Consider the following 16038-nt stretch of genomic DNA (forward strand, 5'->3'; position numbering starts at 1 on the left):
TACAAAAATATTTTAATTATTAAAAAAAATTGGGACAAAATTGAATCAGATACACATACTTAATACTAAATTGAAACAAACATACATATATGAGGACTAAATCGAAATCAACACAATGACATCTGATAGTGACACTGACACGTGGCATTACAATGCCACGTGGCACTGTCAATGCCACATGTCACACATAGGGACTTGACACGTGACATTTTTATTTTTATAAAAAATTTTAAAAAAAATAAAAAAAACCGCAGACTGACGTGTGGCACGTTGAGTAACGGCGTTGGTCAATTCTGTCCGAGAAGGACTTAATTGAAGCACTTTCTCAAAAATTGGGATGTAATTGACATTTTTATTTTAAATCGATAACTATTTGATATCCTAGCCCCAAATTGAGTACTATACGACTTATTATACCTAAAAAATATTTAAAAGGTAGTTTAACTTTATTAGTATTAGTATTAGTTGTAGTATATTATTTTACTATTCAGCATTTAGTGGAAGTTGGGTGAGTGATTATATTATAGAAAGGTCTAATTAATTAATCATTATTCTAAACCATAGATTAGATTCCTAAAAAGGCACAGTGGTGTGTGCAAAGAGAGGTGATCCCCATTCAACAATGGCGGAAACAACGGCAGAGCACCACCGTGACAACCACCGTGACCACCACCACTTGGTACTAAAATCTGCAATATGTTCCAGACTCCTCCTCCTCGCCCTAATCGTCTTCTTCAGCACTCTTCTCTCACCCTACGACACATCTGCAACGTTAAACCCTCCGTGCCTCTCCACCCCCAACGCCACACTCTCCTCCCCTCTCCAAAACGCCGTCGTCTGGGACTCCGTCTACTTCCTCCGCATCACTCAATGCGGGTACGAGTACGAACAATCCTTCGCCTTCCTCCCTCTCCTTCCCCTCTCTCTTTCCCTCGTCTCCTTCATCCCCACCCAAACACCCCTCTTCGTTCTCTGCGCCTACCTCATCAACAACCTCGCTTTCGTTCTCGCTGCTCTCTACTTCTACAGACTCTCCTTAACCCTATTGAAGGACCCCGACACTGCGTTAAGGGCTACTCTTTTGTTCTGCTTCAACCCCGCCTCTGTCTTTTACTCCTCCATGTAAATCTTCTTTTTTCTCGCACCTTTTTATGGATTTCTTGCCTCTGTGTTTGATTTCTCGTGAGATGGCAGATACTCCGAGAGTTTGTACGCTCTTTTGTGTTTTGGAGGGATGTATCACTTCGTCTGCGGCCGAAACAATTTCGCCCTTCTTTTCTTCGCGCTCTCCGGTTGTGCAAGGTCTAATGGCGTCCTTAATGCTGGCTATCTTCTTTTTCAGACTATGCACCGCTCTTATCACGCCCTCTTTCACCACAAGCGTCTTCCTGTTAGTTCCTTCCCCCCTTCTACATTCTCCTTTTACTCTTTTCCTTCCCACCCTTTTGGATAAACTCTTTTCATATATCTGTATGCTTTATTTTACTTCTCTTATCGCTGTCTGATGATTATACCATTAGTATAGGCGTGGCAATAGGGCTTTGAATTTATTTATTTATGAAAATACAATATAACTTGATACATAGAAAACATGTTTAGTTGGAAATGTAGGAGCATTGTTTCTTGATGAACTAAAAATGGATTTTGTTTCCCTCTTTATGGACGATGTCAAGATAGGAATGAGTTTCATTCACAATGGTTAATCCTCCTACCTGTAGATGGTAGAAAGAAATTTGTGATGATTTTGTTTTTAGTAATGTCAAGAGGTATTTCTTAATTTAGATTTGCAGAATTACATGTTTTATAAGTTTGTCTACTTGTTTAGATGTGTATATTAACAATACTGTATCCTACATATATTTAGAATAACTGTATCGCTGTATCTCATTCACGTCTCAGATCTGTGTCATAATAACTTCTTGATATGCGTAAATTGATTTTAACCCATAGGAGCAATTCAATTCATTTTACGTTTTTCTTTTTCTTTTTCTGTAGTTGTTTGCTGGGAAATTTATCCAAATAGGACCTTGATAAATTGGGAGTCTAAGTTTGGAAAATGTCATTTGCATTCAGTCTCGCATGACTGTCTTTGTATTGATTAACGATGAAACTGTTTTCCATGTCTGGGAATTTGGAGCAACCATGTTAATGACTTGCAAAATTAGGAATGTGGTTGGTGATGTTTGATGGAGAAAGAGAGGTGAATTATGAACTTGGCTGCTAGCCTGAAGAAATATATTGCTTCTTCAATATGTGGAAAGTTTGATGGTTAATTTTACTATAAATGACCATAGATGGTTATGATATTCAGTGTGGAAGATAGGGGATGCAAAGTGGTAGGGGTGTGATATTGCATGCTACAAAAAAAAAAAACAATTGAGGGATTTTTGTAGTTGCGGATATTTCATGTGATAGGTCATAAAGTAGAAGTATGTAACCAGAACTAATAATTTTCTTAACTTTCTTAATTTGTTTCTTAACTATGTGCTTGATACAAATTAGGAAAATGTATGTGCGAAGACTGAAGAATAGAAATAAAGATAGTAACTAACTCACAGTGTTAAGTAGTTATAACTAATTGCGATACAAATAAAGTTGTAACTAATTCTGAGCAGTTAGGGTAGTAATAATTAACTACTCTGTCACTGTTAGAATACATTGGAGCTTGGTCTAAGAGGAGAGGGAAGGGAAGTTGTTTGTAGTGTTTACTGGGAGAATTTCTAGGCACTCTTGAATTGCCCTGAGTTGCACATAATTTTCTATTGCCTGATATGGAAAAAGGATCCTTTAATAAAATCCGTTTTCTTTCTGTATTTTTGCCTTGGATCCCGAAATCTTTCCCCTCACCACCATTCTTGTTGTGCTAAAGAAACATTTGTAAACGGAGGTATAGATGTAGGTCAAGTAGTTAGGGTGTTTTAGGATTGATTTCCATTTCAACTGAAAAGAAAAAGGTTTTCAATCATTGGTAGCTTGAATTATATACTGGAATGCTTGATTGATTCTTTGTCATTTTTCCAGTTGGCTTTGCAGATTGTTTTTATTGGAGCTTTACGCACTGCGTGTATTTTTGCTCCATTTTTAGCTTTCCAGGCTTATGGCTATTACCATATGTGTGTTGGTCGCTCCCATGATGAAATAAGGCCCTGGTGCAAGGGAAGGATACCGTTACTTTACAGTTACATTCAAAGTCATTATTGGTATGTTCACTATTAAGTTCCAAAAGTTTTGTTGGTTTATTTTGCTAATCCTATGCTATTGGCTGAATATTATACTCTATTCTAGGGCTCTATGCAACCTATTATGATGTATTTTCTTTGTAGTGTATAATGTTGGAACTTGGATGTTTTAATATTCAGTTTTCCAGTTGATGATTGTTAAGTTCTGATTGTCCAGGGGTGTAGGTTTCTTGAGATATTTTCAGCTGAAACAGTTGCCTAACTTTCTTCTTGCATCCCCAATACTGTCTCTGGCACTGTGCTCGATTGTCCATTATGCCAAGTCAAGGCCTCAGAACTTTTTCTCATTGGGGTTTTTAGCTCCAATGGAAGAGAAGAGCAGTGGAGCTGTGTTTTTGTCACGTGATCTCTCAAGGTCCGAAGAAGCTGATAGTGTGGGGAAGTCCTCCTCTGTTAGGGTAGAAGGTATGGTTCTCAAACTTATAATTGTGTTTTGTAATTACTTTGCACACTTGGACGTACGTTACTCTGTGAGGAATGGTGATAGGTAATTCACTGACTTGGGTGTAACAATTTAATCATCTGCTTTATGTGGTGGTGTATTATTTTCATTCTCTCACATGCAGTTTGGCCGTTATGTTGTTTATCTGGTGTTCTGGTCATTCCTTTCTGGTGTATATGTAAAGAGCTACAAGCTACACTTAATTGCTTCATCCAGTGTTCTGTACAGCATATAAGCATGCATACACAATACACAATATCTTGTGACTTTGAATATTTAATCAGGCTTTATAGCTTACTGTCGCAACCATAACACTACTCACTCATGCAACAGAACACTTAAATCTTAGGAGAAGAAAGAATGTGATCAAGGGAGACGTTGCCAATGTTCCCATAGAATCCGAGTCAGCAGAAGCATGGCCAGGATACTTGTCTGCATCTGTGCTCCCATTCGTGTTACACTTGGGATTCATGGCATGTACTGCTTTCTTTGTCATGCATGTACAGGTTAGTGTCAACTATCATACTCTTTCAATATACTTTTGTCTTTCATATTAAGGGAACTAACCCGTGTAAGCTTGAACTTTTGCTAATCATCATATTTTAAAGTTAAGGCATCCTTCATTTTCCATCCTCCATTTTCTGTTACTAATGGGAACTTTTGGTGATTGAGATTTAACAGGTGGCTACTCGTTTCTTGTCTGCGAGTCCTCCTCTTTATTGGTTTGCAGCATACATAATGGCATATCCTACAAAATACTATAGATGGGGATACGTGATATGGGCATACTCTATAGCATATATATTTCTTGGTAGTTTGTTGTTTTCAAACTTCTATCCTTTTACTTAATCAGAAGAATGGAAGATGCTTCTCCATTAAAGCTTTTCATCTTTTATTCCATCAAGCATCGCTGATAAATTTTAGATTTCTGTTGGTTGCTTTGATTGAACTAATGTACCTTTCTTTTTTTTCTCTTTTTGTAATTTTCACTTTGTTTATTGTTTTTCTTTCTGTTCGATACTTAAATTGTATTATGCCACAAAGTGATTTATCCTAGAAACATGAATAGAAATGAAATACGTTTTCCTCCACCTCTGAATTGATATTTTCTTGTAGTATCTTGAAACTACACAAAAAGATATATGAATGAACAAAACAATTCAATTGGTACATATGGTAAGCATCTTGGAGTTGATTGGTTTCGCAATATAAGTACTCGAATTCTTTGTTTATTGTAATCGTATTTTAATGCTAATGCTAATTCTAGACAATTGTATGTATAAATGGTATTTCAAAGGCTGAAATAATCTGTGTTTCATAAATTTACAAAATTTGCATATGAATCTCAATAAAATAAATTTTCTTTCCGGTTTAACTATTAAATGATGAGCTATTTGCTAAACCACATGTTAATCCTCAAGTAAGACAGACAAATATGGTTGTTTTTTTAGTTTCGAACAAATTATAACATTTTTATTTTGGCTGGTAATATTTTCTCCTCTATTTTGATCTCCCATAAAGTTTTGTTTTATTTTGGTCTGTATTGTTTATTTACATATTTTTAGTTCCTTAAGTAATTAAGTTACCGATTGAGTAAAGTTAATTTTTAAAATTCATCATTTTAAAGAAAATAATTAATGCAATTTAAAAGGAATCAATGTTTGTATATCTTATTTGTTTAATTATTTCGTATTGATCTGTGAAATATGAAGATTCTTTTCTAATTTTTTTTTATCTTGTTTGAATTTCATCATCAAATAAGGAATGTTAAAAAGAAAAAAAAAAAACCCCAAACCGTAGTAGAGGGCAAACAGCACTATTTACATCATACCGATTTTTTTTTTTCTTTTAAGAAAAACTAGTGCAATACCCGTGCTGTCCACGGTGTTGTTTTTTTTTTTTTTTTTCAAATTTTGTATTTATAAAAAAAAATATTAGTTATATTTGAAGTAAATGAGGAATTGTTTTTTTTAATATTTTGAAATATAAACATTGAAAGTAATATATAAAAAAGATATTTTAATAGGAAAAAAGTTGTTTGGTGAATTTGTTTGTGATCAAATAAAAAGTTTAATCCTATGTGAAAAATAGAAAGACAACTTCATAACTAAAGAGGATTGTACACTAAATATTTCCAAAATTTGTTAGCGTGTTTTTATCTTGAGAAAATAAGTTTGTTTATATATAATATGAAAATACATTGGATTGAAAGACGACAGTTAATTCAATATTTGTATAATTAATAATAATACTATTATTAATAACATTTGTAACACTCCATTTAATTTAATATACAAAATTAAAGGAAGCATTACAGAAAGATAATGTAATAGCGTAGTCCTGGAGTTTAAAACTCAACTCCTTACAAATTCAAGGCACACCATGATGTCCAAAAGAAAACTGGATAAAAAGTTTACAAAGAAAGTATGTAGATCCAAGGACAAACAAGTACATGGGCCTTAGCCCTAAAGAAAAGTCCAATAAAGAAACTAAAAACAAGCCCATGCAGATTATGCAGTGGAACCATCACCTCCTTGTTGCCCGTGGGTGTTCCTCGCATCTGCTCACACCAACAAGTTGATGATCATCGCAAGAGAGAGTACCACACAGCAGAACACACAACAATAAAAGTAGGATAAACCAGAGTATAAAAGATTTCATCCATATGATCAAAATACATATTCACCATATCATACACACATACCAACCAAGCATGTTATTGTTGGGCCTTCACAGCAATTACGTAGGCCCACTCCACTACTTTTCTCACTTTCTCTCCTGATGCTTCCACACCACACACGTACACACTTTTCTAACCTACCCTCTTTCTCCTTTTCTTCGTTCTCTCTCTTCACTCTCCGCTTCACACTAAGCTTCTGTTCGAAGCTTCTTTTCCACTCCACCGTCAAGCTGAGACTTTCTTCTTCTAACTCTCTCTTTGATAGCCACGTTTCTCTATTTCTCACTCATTCACTATTTCTTTTCTATTTGCAGGACACGCACCAGCTTTCGTCCAAACTGGAATAATGAAGAAGAAAGAAAGCAGCAAGGGAAATATGCTTACAGAGAGAAGGTAAAATCGCTTTTTTATTGAATATGCGTGTGTATCTAACTAGTACATGAAATTGAAGCAAGTATTTATATGCTGTTAGTTTGCTCTATTTCTAACAGAAACAAAAACTGAAACTGAAACTAATTTTTGGTTACAACTGTCAACACCCCCCTTAATCCAAAAATTCTAGGCTAGTCATCCCAAGATCCTTCCTCAGCTTGGCGAACCTTGCTTGCTTTAGAGGCTTGGTGAAAATGTCCGTTGTTTGCTCTTCTGTGTGACAGTACGTCAGCGTCAGCTTCCCTTTGCTCACTTGATCACGAAGAAAATGGAACTTCGTGTCAATGTGTTTGCTCCTTCCATGCAGTGTAGGGTTCTTTGATAGGTTGATTTTATCAATATTGAGTTGAACTGGTTTCATGTATTCCAGCTTCAACTCCTTCAAAACTTCTTCCAGCCATATACTCTAACAAGCTGCTTCTGAGGCAGCTATGTACTCTACTTCACATGATGACAAGGCCACAACATTTTGCTTCTTTGAGCACTAAGAGATTGGTGCACTCAAATATCTGAATAAGTACCCATATGTACTTTTTCTCTCAACTTTATCCCCACACCAGTCTGACTCTGAAAATGCCTCAAGCATTGCTCCATTATGGTCATCTGCCTTTGGGAAGAAAATTCCCCAATCTGTAGTGCCTTTTAGGTACCTTAGGATGTGTTTAGCAACTGCCAAGTGGGGTGTTCCGGGGTCATGCATGAATCTGCTGATCAGACCTACTCCATAGCTCAAATCTGGCCTGCTATTACACAGAAACCTAAGTGAACCTACTATCTGCTTGTATAAAGTTCAATCTACCACTTCAGCCTCCTTTTCTTCTATCAGTTTTATTCCAGGCAGCACTGAAATTATAGCCTCATTGCACTCTTCCATCTTGAATCTCTTCAGAATCTCCTGTGCATATTTCTTCTAGTGTAGAAACACTCCACTAGGAGTGTGTACAAACTCTAGCCCAAGAAAATAGTTCAGTGTTCCTAAATCTGTCATCTCAAACTCAGCCTTCATCTTTTCTTTAAATTCTCCAACCTCTACATCTTCATTTCCTGTAATGATTAAGTCATCAACATACAAGCACACAATGAGTGTATTTGTATGACTTGTGTTTTTCACATACACACCGAATTCAACTATGCATTTCACAAATCCCAGTTTGGCTAGAACTGCATCAATCAACTTGTTCCAGGCTCTAGGGGCTTGTTTGAGCCCATACAAAGCCTTTCTTAATCTGTACACAAGGTGCTTTCTCCCTTCCTTCTCAAAACCAGGTGGTTGTACAATGTATACCTCCTCTTCTAGTGGGCCATTAAGGAAGGCTGAATTCACATCCATTTGAACCATCTTCCAGCCTTTAGAACTTGCTACTGCTGTAACTAGCCTCACGGTCTCCATCCTAGCTACAGGGGCAAATACCTTTGTGTAGTCAATTCCTTCTTATTGTAGGAAGCCCTTTGCTACCAATTTGGCCTTATACTTGGCCACACTCCCATTAGGTTTCAACTTTAGCTTGAAAACCCACTTCACATCAATAGGTAGTTTATCTTGTGGCAGTGTAACTAATTCCCATGTTCTATTTTTCTCAATTGCCTCCAACTCCTCTTTCATAGCATTCCTCCATTCTCTCACCTTTAGAGCTTCCTTCCAGGTTATGGGTTCTGTGTCAGCCATCAAAGCTTGGTGAACTAGATCACCGGTTCGTGTAATTACACCATCTCCATAAACTTCATGTCCAGCAAGTCTAGTAGAGGGAAACCTCATCCTCCGAGTCCTTTTGTTGTCTGAAACAACAACTGAATGCTCAGTTTTATCCTCAAGAACACATGGAATATGTGTTACCGTATTCTCCTTCTCTTCCCAACTCTAGCTGGCTATCTCATCTACTACCACATCCCTGCTAATCACCACTGTTTGCCTTTCTGGGTCATATAGCTTGTATGCACCTGTTGGATGGTACCCAATCAGGATCAGGGGCTCACTCTTGTCATCTAGTTTCTTTCTCTTCTCATCTAGAATATGTCTATAGCATATTGACCCAAAAATCTTCAAGTGTTGCACGTGTGGCTTGACACCAGACCAAGACTCTTCTGGTGTCACAAACCTTAGTCTTTTGGTTGGGCACCTATTAAGAATGTAGGCAGCAGTAGTTACTGCCTCTCCCCAATAGCCATTTAGCAGGCCTTTACCTTTCAACATACACCTTGTCATATCAACCAACATCCTATTTCTCCTCTCAGCCAGCCCGTTGTGTTGTGGTGTATAGGGGGCAGTCACTTCATGCACTATCCCCTTTTCTTCACAAAACTTGTTGAACTCTCTGGACTTGTATTCACCACCTCCACTAGTCCTCAAAATTTTTAACCTGTTGTCAGCCTGTCTTTCAACACGGGCACAAAACTTTTCAAAAACAGAAAACACCTCTCCTTTATCAAGTACACCCATATTTTCCTCGAAAACTCATCTACAAATGTGGGGAAGTATTTGTTTCCTCCTAGTGATGGTGTGTCTAGGGGACCACACAGATCAGAATGCCTCACTTTCAGTACTTGTTTGGCCCTTTTTGGTGCAGAGTCTGTAAATGCCTTCCTGGGCTATTTGCCAATCACACACCCTTCACGGATTTTGGCTGGTAACTCGATCTGTGGTAGCCTTTCCACCATTTTCTTGCTACTGAGTTGGTTCAGGCTTTTAAAATTCAGGTGACCATATCTGTAATGCCACAACCAACTCTCATCCTCCACATTAGCAACTGCTAGGCACTGTATTTCAGTAGTGTCTAGATTCACCTTAAATGTCTTGTTCTTGGATAGTGGTGCCCTAATCACGAGCCTCTGTTGTGAGTCATAAATCTCAATCAATTTTTGCTGCATGTTCATGGTGTAGCCCTTCTCTAAAAGTTGTACAAGGTTGAGTAAATTATTCTTCATGCTTGGAACGTATAGAACATCATTCATGTAGGCCACCTTGCCATCCTTCCTTGTGATCATTACCTTTCCAATTCCTTATGCCACAATGGAGCTATTATTTGCAAATTTAACACTATTTCTCATACATGGATTAAGATCAATCAACCAATTCTTGTTTCCAGTCATATGATTAGAGCACCCTATATCCAAGTACCAAGACATGCTATCCTCTTCAATGCCTGTTGTCGCCATCAGTAGTACTTGGTCTGAATCAGACCCATTTCCTTCCTCTTGTGCCATATTTGCTTCTTCTCCTTTTTGCCCCTTCTTTGATCTATCCTCCTGCCAACACTCATAAGAATAGTGTCCGTATTTTTCACAATTGTAGCACTGAACTCTTCTTTTATCATATGGTCTCCTGCCACCTTTTCCTCTTTCTCTGTTTTGATATTCGCCTCTACCTTTAGACCCATTGTTCTTAGATTTTTCTTGGGTCTTTGTTTCACTATTTCTGCCACCACTTCTGCCTCTAGATCTGCCTCTAGACCTTCCTCTACCTCTGCCTCTCCATCCACTTCCACCTCTGCCTCTAACTCCATAACTCACCTTGGCCTGTAGAGCCTGTTTAGTCACCTTCTCACCATTCTTCCTTTCATTCACTCTCTGTTCATGTGCTTCTAGAGAGTTTTGCAGTTCTTTTATTGTCATAACATCAATATCCCTTGACTCTTCTATGGCCACCACAACGTGGTCAAACCGTGGAGTTAAAGTCCTCAAAACTTTTTCTACAATTCTGTTGTCTTCTATGTTCTCATCACACGCTCTCATGGCATTGGTGATCACCTGCAATCTGTCAAAATACTCTGCCACAGTCTCCTTTTCTGTCATAGAGAGAAGTTCATATTGCCTTCTCAAGGATTGCAGTTTCACCTTCTTCATTTTCCCAGAATTTCCATACCCATTTTGTAAGATCTCCCAAACCTCTTTTGTTGTAACAACTTTTGAGATTTTCTGAAAGATAGGGGCAACAACACATTGATGCAGCAATACACGAGCCTTGCAGTCCAACTTCTTCATCTCTTTGTATGTTTTCTTGACTTCTTCATCAGCATTCTTGGGTGGTTCTTTGAAACCCACTTTCACAACCTCATCAATTTCTTGAAATCCAAGAATAACGTCCATCTTTACACACCAATCATCATAGCCCTTTCCATTAAATACGAGTAAGCTTCCCGGGATCAAACCTCCACTAGCCATGAGTAGAGCACACAACAATATTCCCAAGATTCCCTTTCTTGAACCTTGCTCTAGATACCACTCTGTTGGGCCTTAACAACAATTACGCAGACCCACTCCACTGCTTTTCTCACTTTCTCTCCTGATGCTTCCACACCACACGCGTACACATTTTTCTCACCTACCCTCTTTCTCCTTTTCTTCGTTCTCTCTCTTCACTCTCTGCTTCACACTAAGCTTCCGTTCGAAGCTTCTTCTCCACTCCACCGTCAAGCTGAGACTTCCTTCTTCTAACTCTCTCTTTGATAGCCATGTTTCTCTATTTCTCACTCATTCACTATTTCTTTTCTATTTGCAAGACACGCACCAGCTTTCGTCCAAACTGGAATAATGAAGAAGAAAGAAAACAGCAAGGGAAAGATGCTTACAAAGAGAAGGTAAAATCGCTTTTTTATTGAATATGCGTGTGTATCTAACTAGTACATGAAACTGAAGCAAGTATTTATATGCTGTTAGTTTGCTCTGTTTCTAACAGAAACAAAAACTGAAACTGGAACTAGTTTTTGGTTACAACTGTCAACAATTATGACTTCTCAGGCAATACACTAAGAGACGACTCAACTCACCCGGATATATATAACCTGGTCGGATTCAGCGGATGCTTGCACTTGTGGTGGATACCTCTGCTCACCCCCGAGCTATGTGTTACAAGTGTTACGATGAATCAATTTCCCTCACCACAAGATTAGCCCTTAATGAATTTCAGGCCTCCTGCTACTCTCACTATAGGAGTCAATCCGCTTTAGGTGAGACTAACTGACTCCTTAGAGTGTCAAGATGCAACCTTACCTTGATTCCTTACCCAGTTATACAAATGGGGCACCACCATGGACACCCACTAACAGGGACCATGAAATTACGTCCCGACCACTAAAGCGTGACCCAGAAAGTCTCACCTAGAGACCCCAAGGAATTACACACTGACACAGACCGATCATAATCACACAGTCAATTCACTATGCATGTATGCTTTCACCATATTACCCTTTAAAGCCAACACCTTTCATGTTCCAGGCCCAACTCATTTCAACTCATCATAAACCATCCACGCATAAAGGATTTCCAACTCATCTCATTATCATGCCTCTTTAATACCAACCATTTCATTAAAGTCTCATGCTAAGCTCATATCAACCCATTATTCACAACTCATGACTTGCACCACTCATACATACTCATTTATCTCATATTTTCAACTCAATACTTATAACCAATCAAGCATTATTCATACAAAGTTAAGAAAACAATCACAACTCGCACTGCCTCACCCAGCACCTCGCTCAGGCTGAAGGGTCTCGCTCAGGCGAGCCCCCTTCACCTAGGCGAGGGCTCAAAAAAGGGGGAACAGTAGCTCACACGGGATCTCGCTTAGGCGAGACCCCTCTCGCTTAGGCGAGACCCCTCTCGCTTGGGCGAGATGCTCGCTCGCTCAGGAGCAACGTGGGTCACCTGAGCGAGCGCTTGCATGAAATGTCTTGGGTGAGCCTTTGTTGATCTCGCCTAGGCGAGCCATGCTCGCTTGGGCGAGAAAACCAGTGTTCACCACTGTTCTCTCGTGCACAAACACCCAACAGATTCACCAAGGGTTCAATATTATCACACACAGATTCACAACAGCATACCAACATATTTCAAACGGTAAAATAGTGGTATAAATAGCATATCTCAAAAGAAAAGGTGAACCCTAGTTTCTCGTACCTGGAAACGTTAGCTAAGGCTTTGATACTCGAACAGTGAAGGACAGTAGCTCAAAGGACAGTTTCGCAAGCTGAAAAATGGTAGGACAAGTTCCAAAAACGAGCTCATTAGAAAGCTCTAACTGAGAACATACGGAAGAGACAAAATGAACATAGAGCTTGAGTTGGGAGGGAGTTACGCGGAACGGAAGAATGAGGCTGAGCTTGCTAAGCTATGACGACTCCAAACCCTAGCAGAGGAGGACGACAGCTGCTCTAAGAGATGTGTGGAATCTGTTTTTATGAAGAGTAGTTACAAGTTAGGGTTTTAGGGTATCTTAGGTCAAAAATTGAATTGGGCCAACCCCATTTAGGCCCAAAAGATTGGGTAGCCTCTAAAATAAGATGGGCAGAAACAATTGGGCCTTACAACATTAATATTAATAATAAAAGTAATAATTCTAAATATTTATTAATATTAATATTAACACTAATAATTATAATTATAATTATAATAATAACAATTCAAATAATAATAATAATAATATGGATCCAGTAAAAAAGAATAATAGTATGAAACCAATTCAATAACTAAACACAAGTATTCTTGCTAATAAATAAATTGAAAATAAATAATATTTATTTCAGAAAAATAATAACAATTTTTTTTAATAATAATGTTCATAATAATACTAATGTAATATAACTAATAATAATAAGTAGTGACTGGTATTGAGACATATCATATGTACAGTTATTATTGTTTTTAAAATTATATTAAGAAAATTAATATAATTATAAATAATATGATATTTTTTTTAATATATAATCAAAGAATGAATGTTAGTTATGTGCACACATACATGTATATAATTTGTAATTTAATTATATGTCTTAGTCTATGAAATTATTTTATGATTATATTAGATAAATTAAAGTTAGCTCCTTTGTATCTAAAGCTTGTGATAATCCTAAGAAAAATTTTCTGGTCAATCAAATATCAGAAAAATTTCTTTGGTCAATTTTTATCTCGTAAAAGAAAAGACATTTTACATCCATATCTATTTTTAGCTATAATTATTAGCTATAACGTCAGGAAAATATGATAATTTTAAAAAACATGTGACTTTGTCACTTTTCTTAGTAAAAAAATTCTATTACGAAATTCAAATACACTTTATTGTGTTATAATTAGACCTTCAATTCAGATTTGTATCTTTCATTATGCATGCTCTATAAAATATTTTTTAAATTAAATAGATCCACACTAAAGTATAATGAAAACAACACTTTAATGTTAAATATATTAATAGTAAAGTAAAGTAAAAGTAGTGATTTAGGAGAAAAAAAACTCCTAGCCAACTTTAGTGCATGCCTTCAAGAATGAACCCACAGTTACATGATCATGATTGATGGGTTGATTTGTGATGAATTCATGAATGCAATTTATATGCACCGAAACATGTTGAGAGTGTGGGAGTTAAGGGAATTTGGCTTGAGTGTGACTCATTTTTGTTTTGTTAAACTTTCTCCGATCAATGAATTGTGCTTTGGATTATTAGGGAGGAATGACCCATGTGTTTGCATATTATCATGGAAATGCAGTCTAAAATCTTTCATATTTTTAGTGTGAAGAAATTATTGTGATAAGTTAATCTTGAATAAAGTGTAAGATTTTTTATTTTTGTTTTTCTCTATCATGACTTTAGTGTATTTTGCCATGATTCTGTTATTGTTTATTTTTTACTTTAACAAATATTCCATGTGATAATAAATGAAATAGAATTTCATAATGATATTTTATTTGAGACTATAATTTTATATAATTTACTATTAAATTTAAATAAAAATATTGTAGCAAAAATTAATTATTAAATTTAAAATTAATTTACAAATTTATAAATATTAAAATAAAAATTTAAATAGAATCAAATACGTAATCCTAATTTAACTATCAGCATTATCTATATAACTTTTGCTATGTTGGCTTCTTGAAACATCTCTTAATATTTCTAAGACCATGTACAATTAATGATATATAAGAATAGTTTAAACATGTTAGTTTTTTACTAATAACAATATTAATAATACTAATAATAATATTAATAAGGCTAATTATAATTTTAATGTTGATAATAATAACAACAATAATCATAATTATATTAATAATAATAAAATACAAACAATGATTATAGTAATAATACTAATGTAAATCATGTTGAAACTCCATTGAAGTTGCAAAGAAAAACCTATGATACAACAATCCACCATATTTCAAGTCCTTCGATTCCTCACCCAACTTTATATCTAGGAAACAAAAAGAACATAGTGTGAAAACTTTTCCTACTGACAAAATCTTTCAAATATACATACTTTATTTCATTCCACACCTCTTGAAAACAAAAAAACACGTAGTGGGAACACTTTTATTATATTTGAAAAAAAAATATTTTTATTTTAATTTATATTAAAATATTAATGTAATATTCTTATATTTAAATAAATAATTATGAGTAATTTTTGTATAAAAATTTTAATAATATGAGAAAAAGATAAGTAATCAATTATGAGTACTTTTTATATAATATATTAAATAAAATTAAAATTTATAATTAAATTTCTGAATTATAAATTATATTAAAATGAAATGTATATACATGTTTTAAATTAAGATGTAGGCATATTATACAATACAACATAAAATTGATGTTTAAATTTTTCAATAGAAGCATATATAAATATATACCTATAAACAATTTAAACCAGAGATGAACGTCAAAGAAGCATTTGTTTAATAATAGTAATAATAATACTAATAGTAACAATACTAATAATAATTATAATACTAATAATAATTATAATAATAATAACAATACCAATAATATAAATAATAATAATAACAATAATAATAATAATAATAATAATAATAATAATAATAATAATAATAAAACTACAAATATTAATAATAATACTATTGTTATGATTAATTGAAATAATATACCAATAATGATAATGCTAATTCTAATCCTAATAACAATAATTTTAAATAATAATAATAATAATAACAATTATAATAATAATAATAATAATAATAATAATAATAATAATAATGTTAATATCAATATTAATGACGATACATACAATAATATTATACTGATAATAATAATAAGGGTTAAATATGTTTTTGATTCTTTAATTTTGAGCGAAAATTTGATTTAGTCTATTTTGGAAATCTTGAACCAATTTAGTCCTTCAACTCTGTAAATGCGTGGATTTAGTCCTTTTAAGCAAATTTTATTAAGTTTATTTGACGTTTCAAACACATTTTTTATTATAGTATTTTAGTTTGTTTACCTCGTTTGACATATTTTT

General features: G+C 35.1%; 2 protein-coding genes across 2 annotated transcripts; one reads left to right on the top strand and one right to left on the bottom strand.

Moving 5' to 3' along the window:
• The first annotated feature begins 565 nt into the window (after positions 1 to 565).
• Positions 566 to 4780, top strand: LOC114179963 (GPI mannosyltransferase 2). Its single transcript, XM_028066482.1, has 6 exons — positions 566 to 1122; positions 1195 to 1390; positions 3022 to 3200; positions 3397 to 3644; positions 4015 to 4187; positions 4363 to 4780. Exons 1-6 carry the CDS (start codon positions 623 to 625, stop codon positions 4528 to 4530), a joined length of 1464 nt encoding a protein of 487 aa, XP_027922283.1. The 5' UTR covers positions 566 to 622; the 3' UTR covers positions 4531 to 4780.
• A 5010-nt stretch (positions 4781 to 9790) lies between these two features.
• LOC114175252 lies at positions 9791 to 10951 on the bottom strand. The gene has a single exon (XM_028060023.1). The coding sequence runs from the start codon at positions 10949 to 10951 to the stop codon at positions 9791 to 9793; it is 1161 nt and encodes a 386-aa protein (XP_027915824.1).
• Positions 10952 to 16038: the final 5087 nt, after the last annotated feature.

The sequence above is a fragment of the Vigna unguiculata genome, chromosome 3 (assembly GCF_004118075.2).
Source record: "Vigna unguiculata cultivar IT97K-499-35 chromosome 3, ASM411807v1, whole genome shotgun sequence".
NCBI lineage: Eukaryota > Viridiplantae > Streptophyta > Magnoliopsida > Fabales > Fabaceae > Vigna > Vigna unguiculata.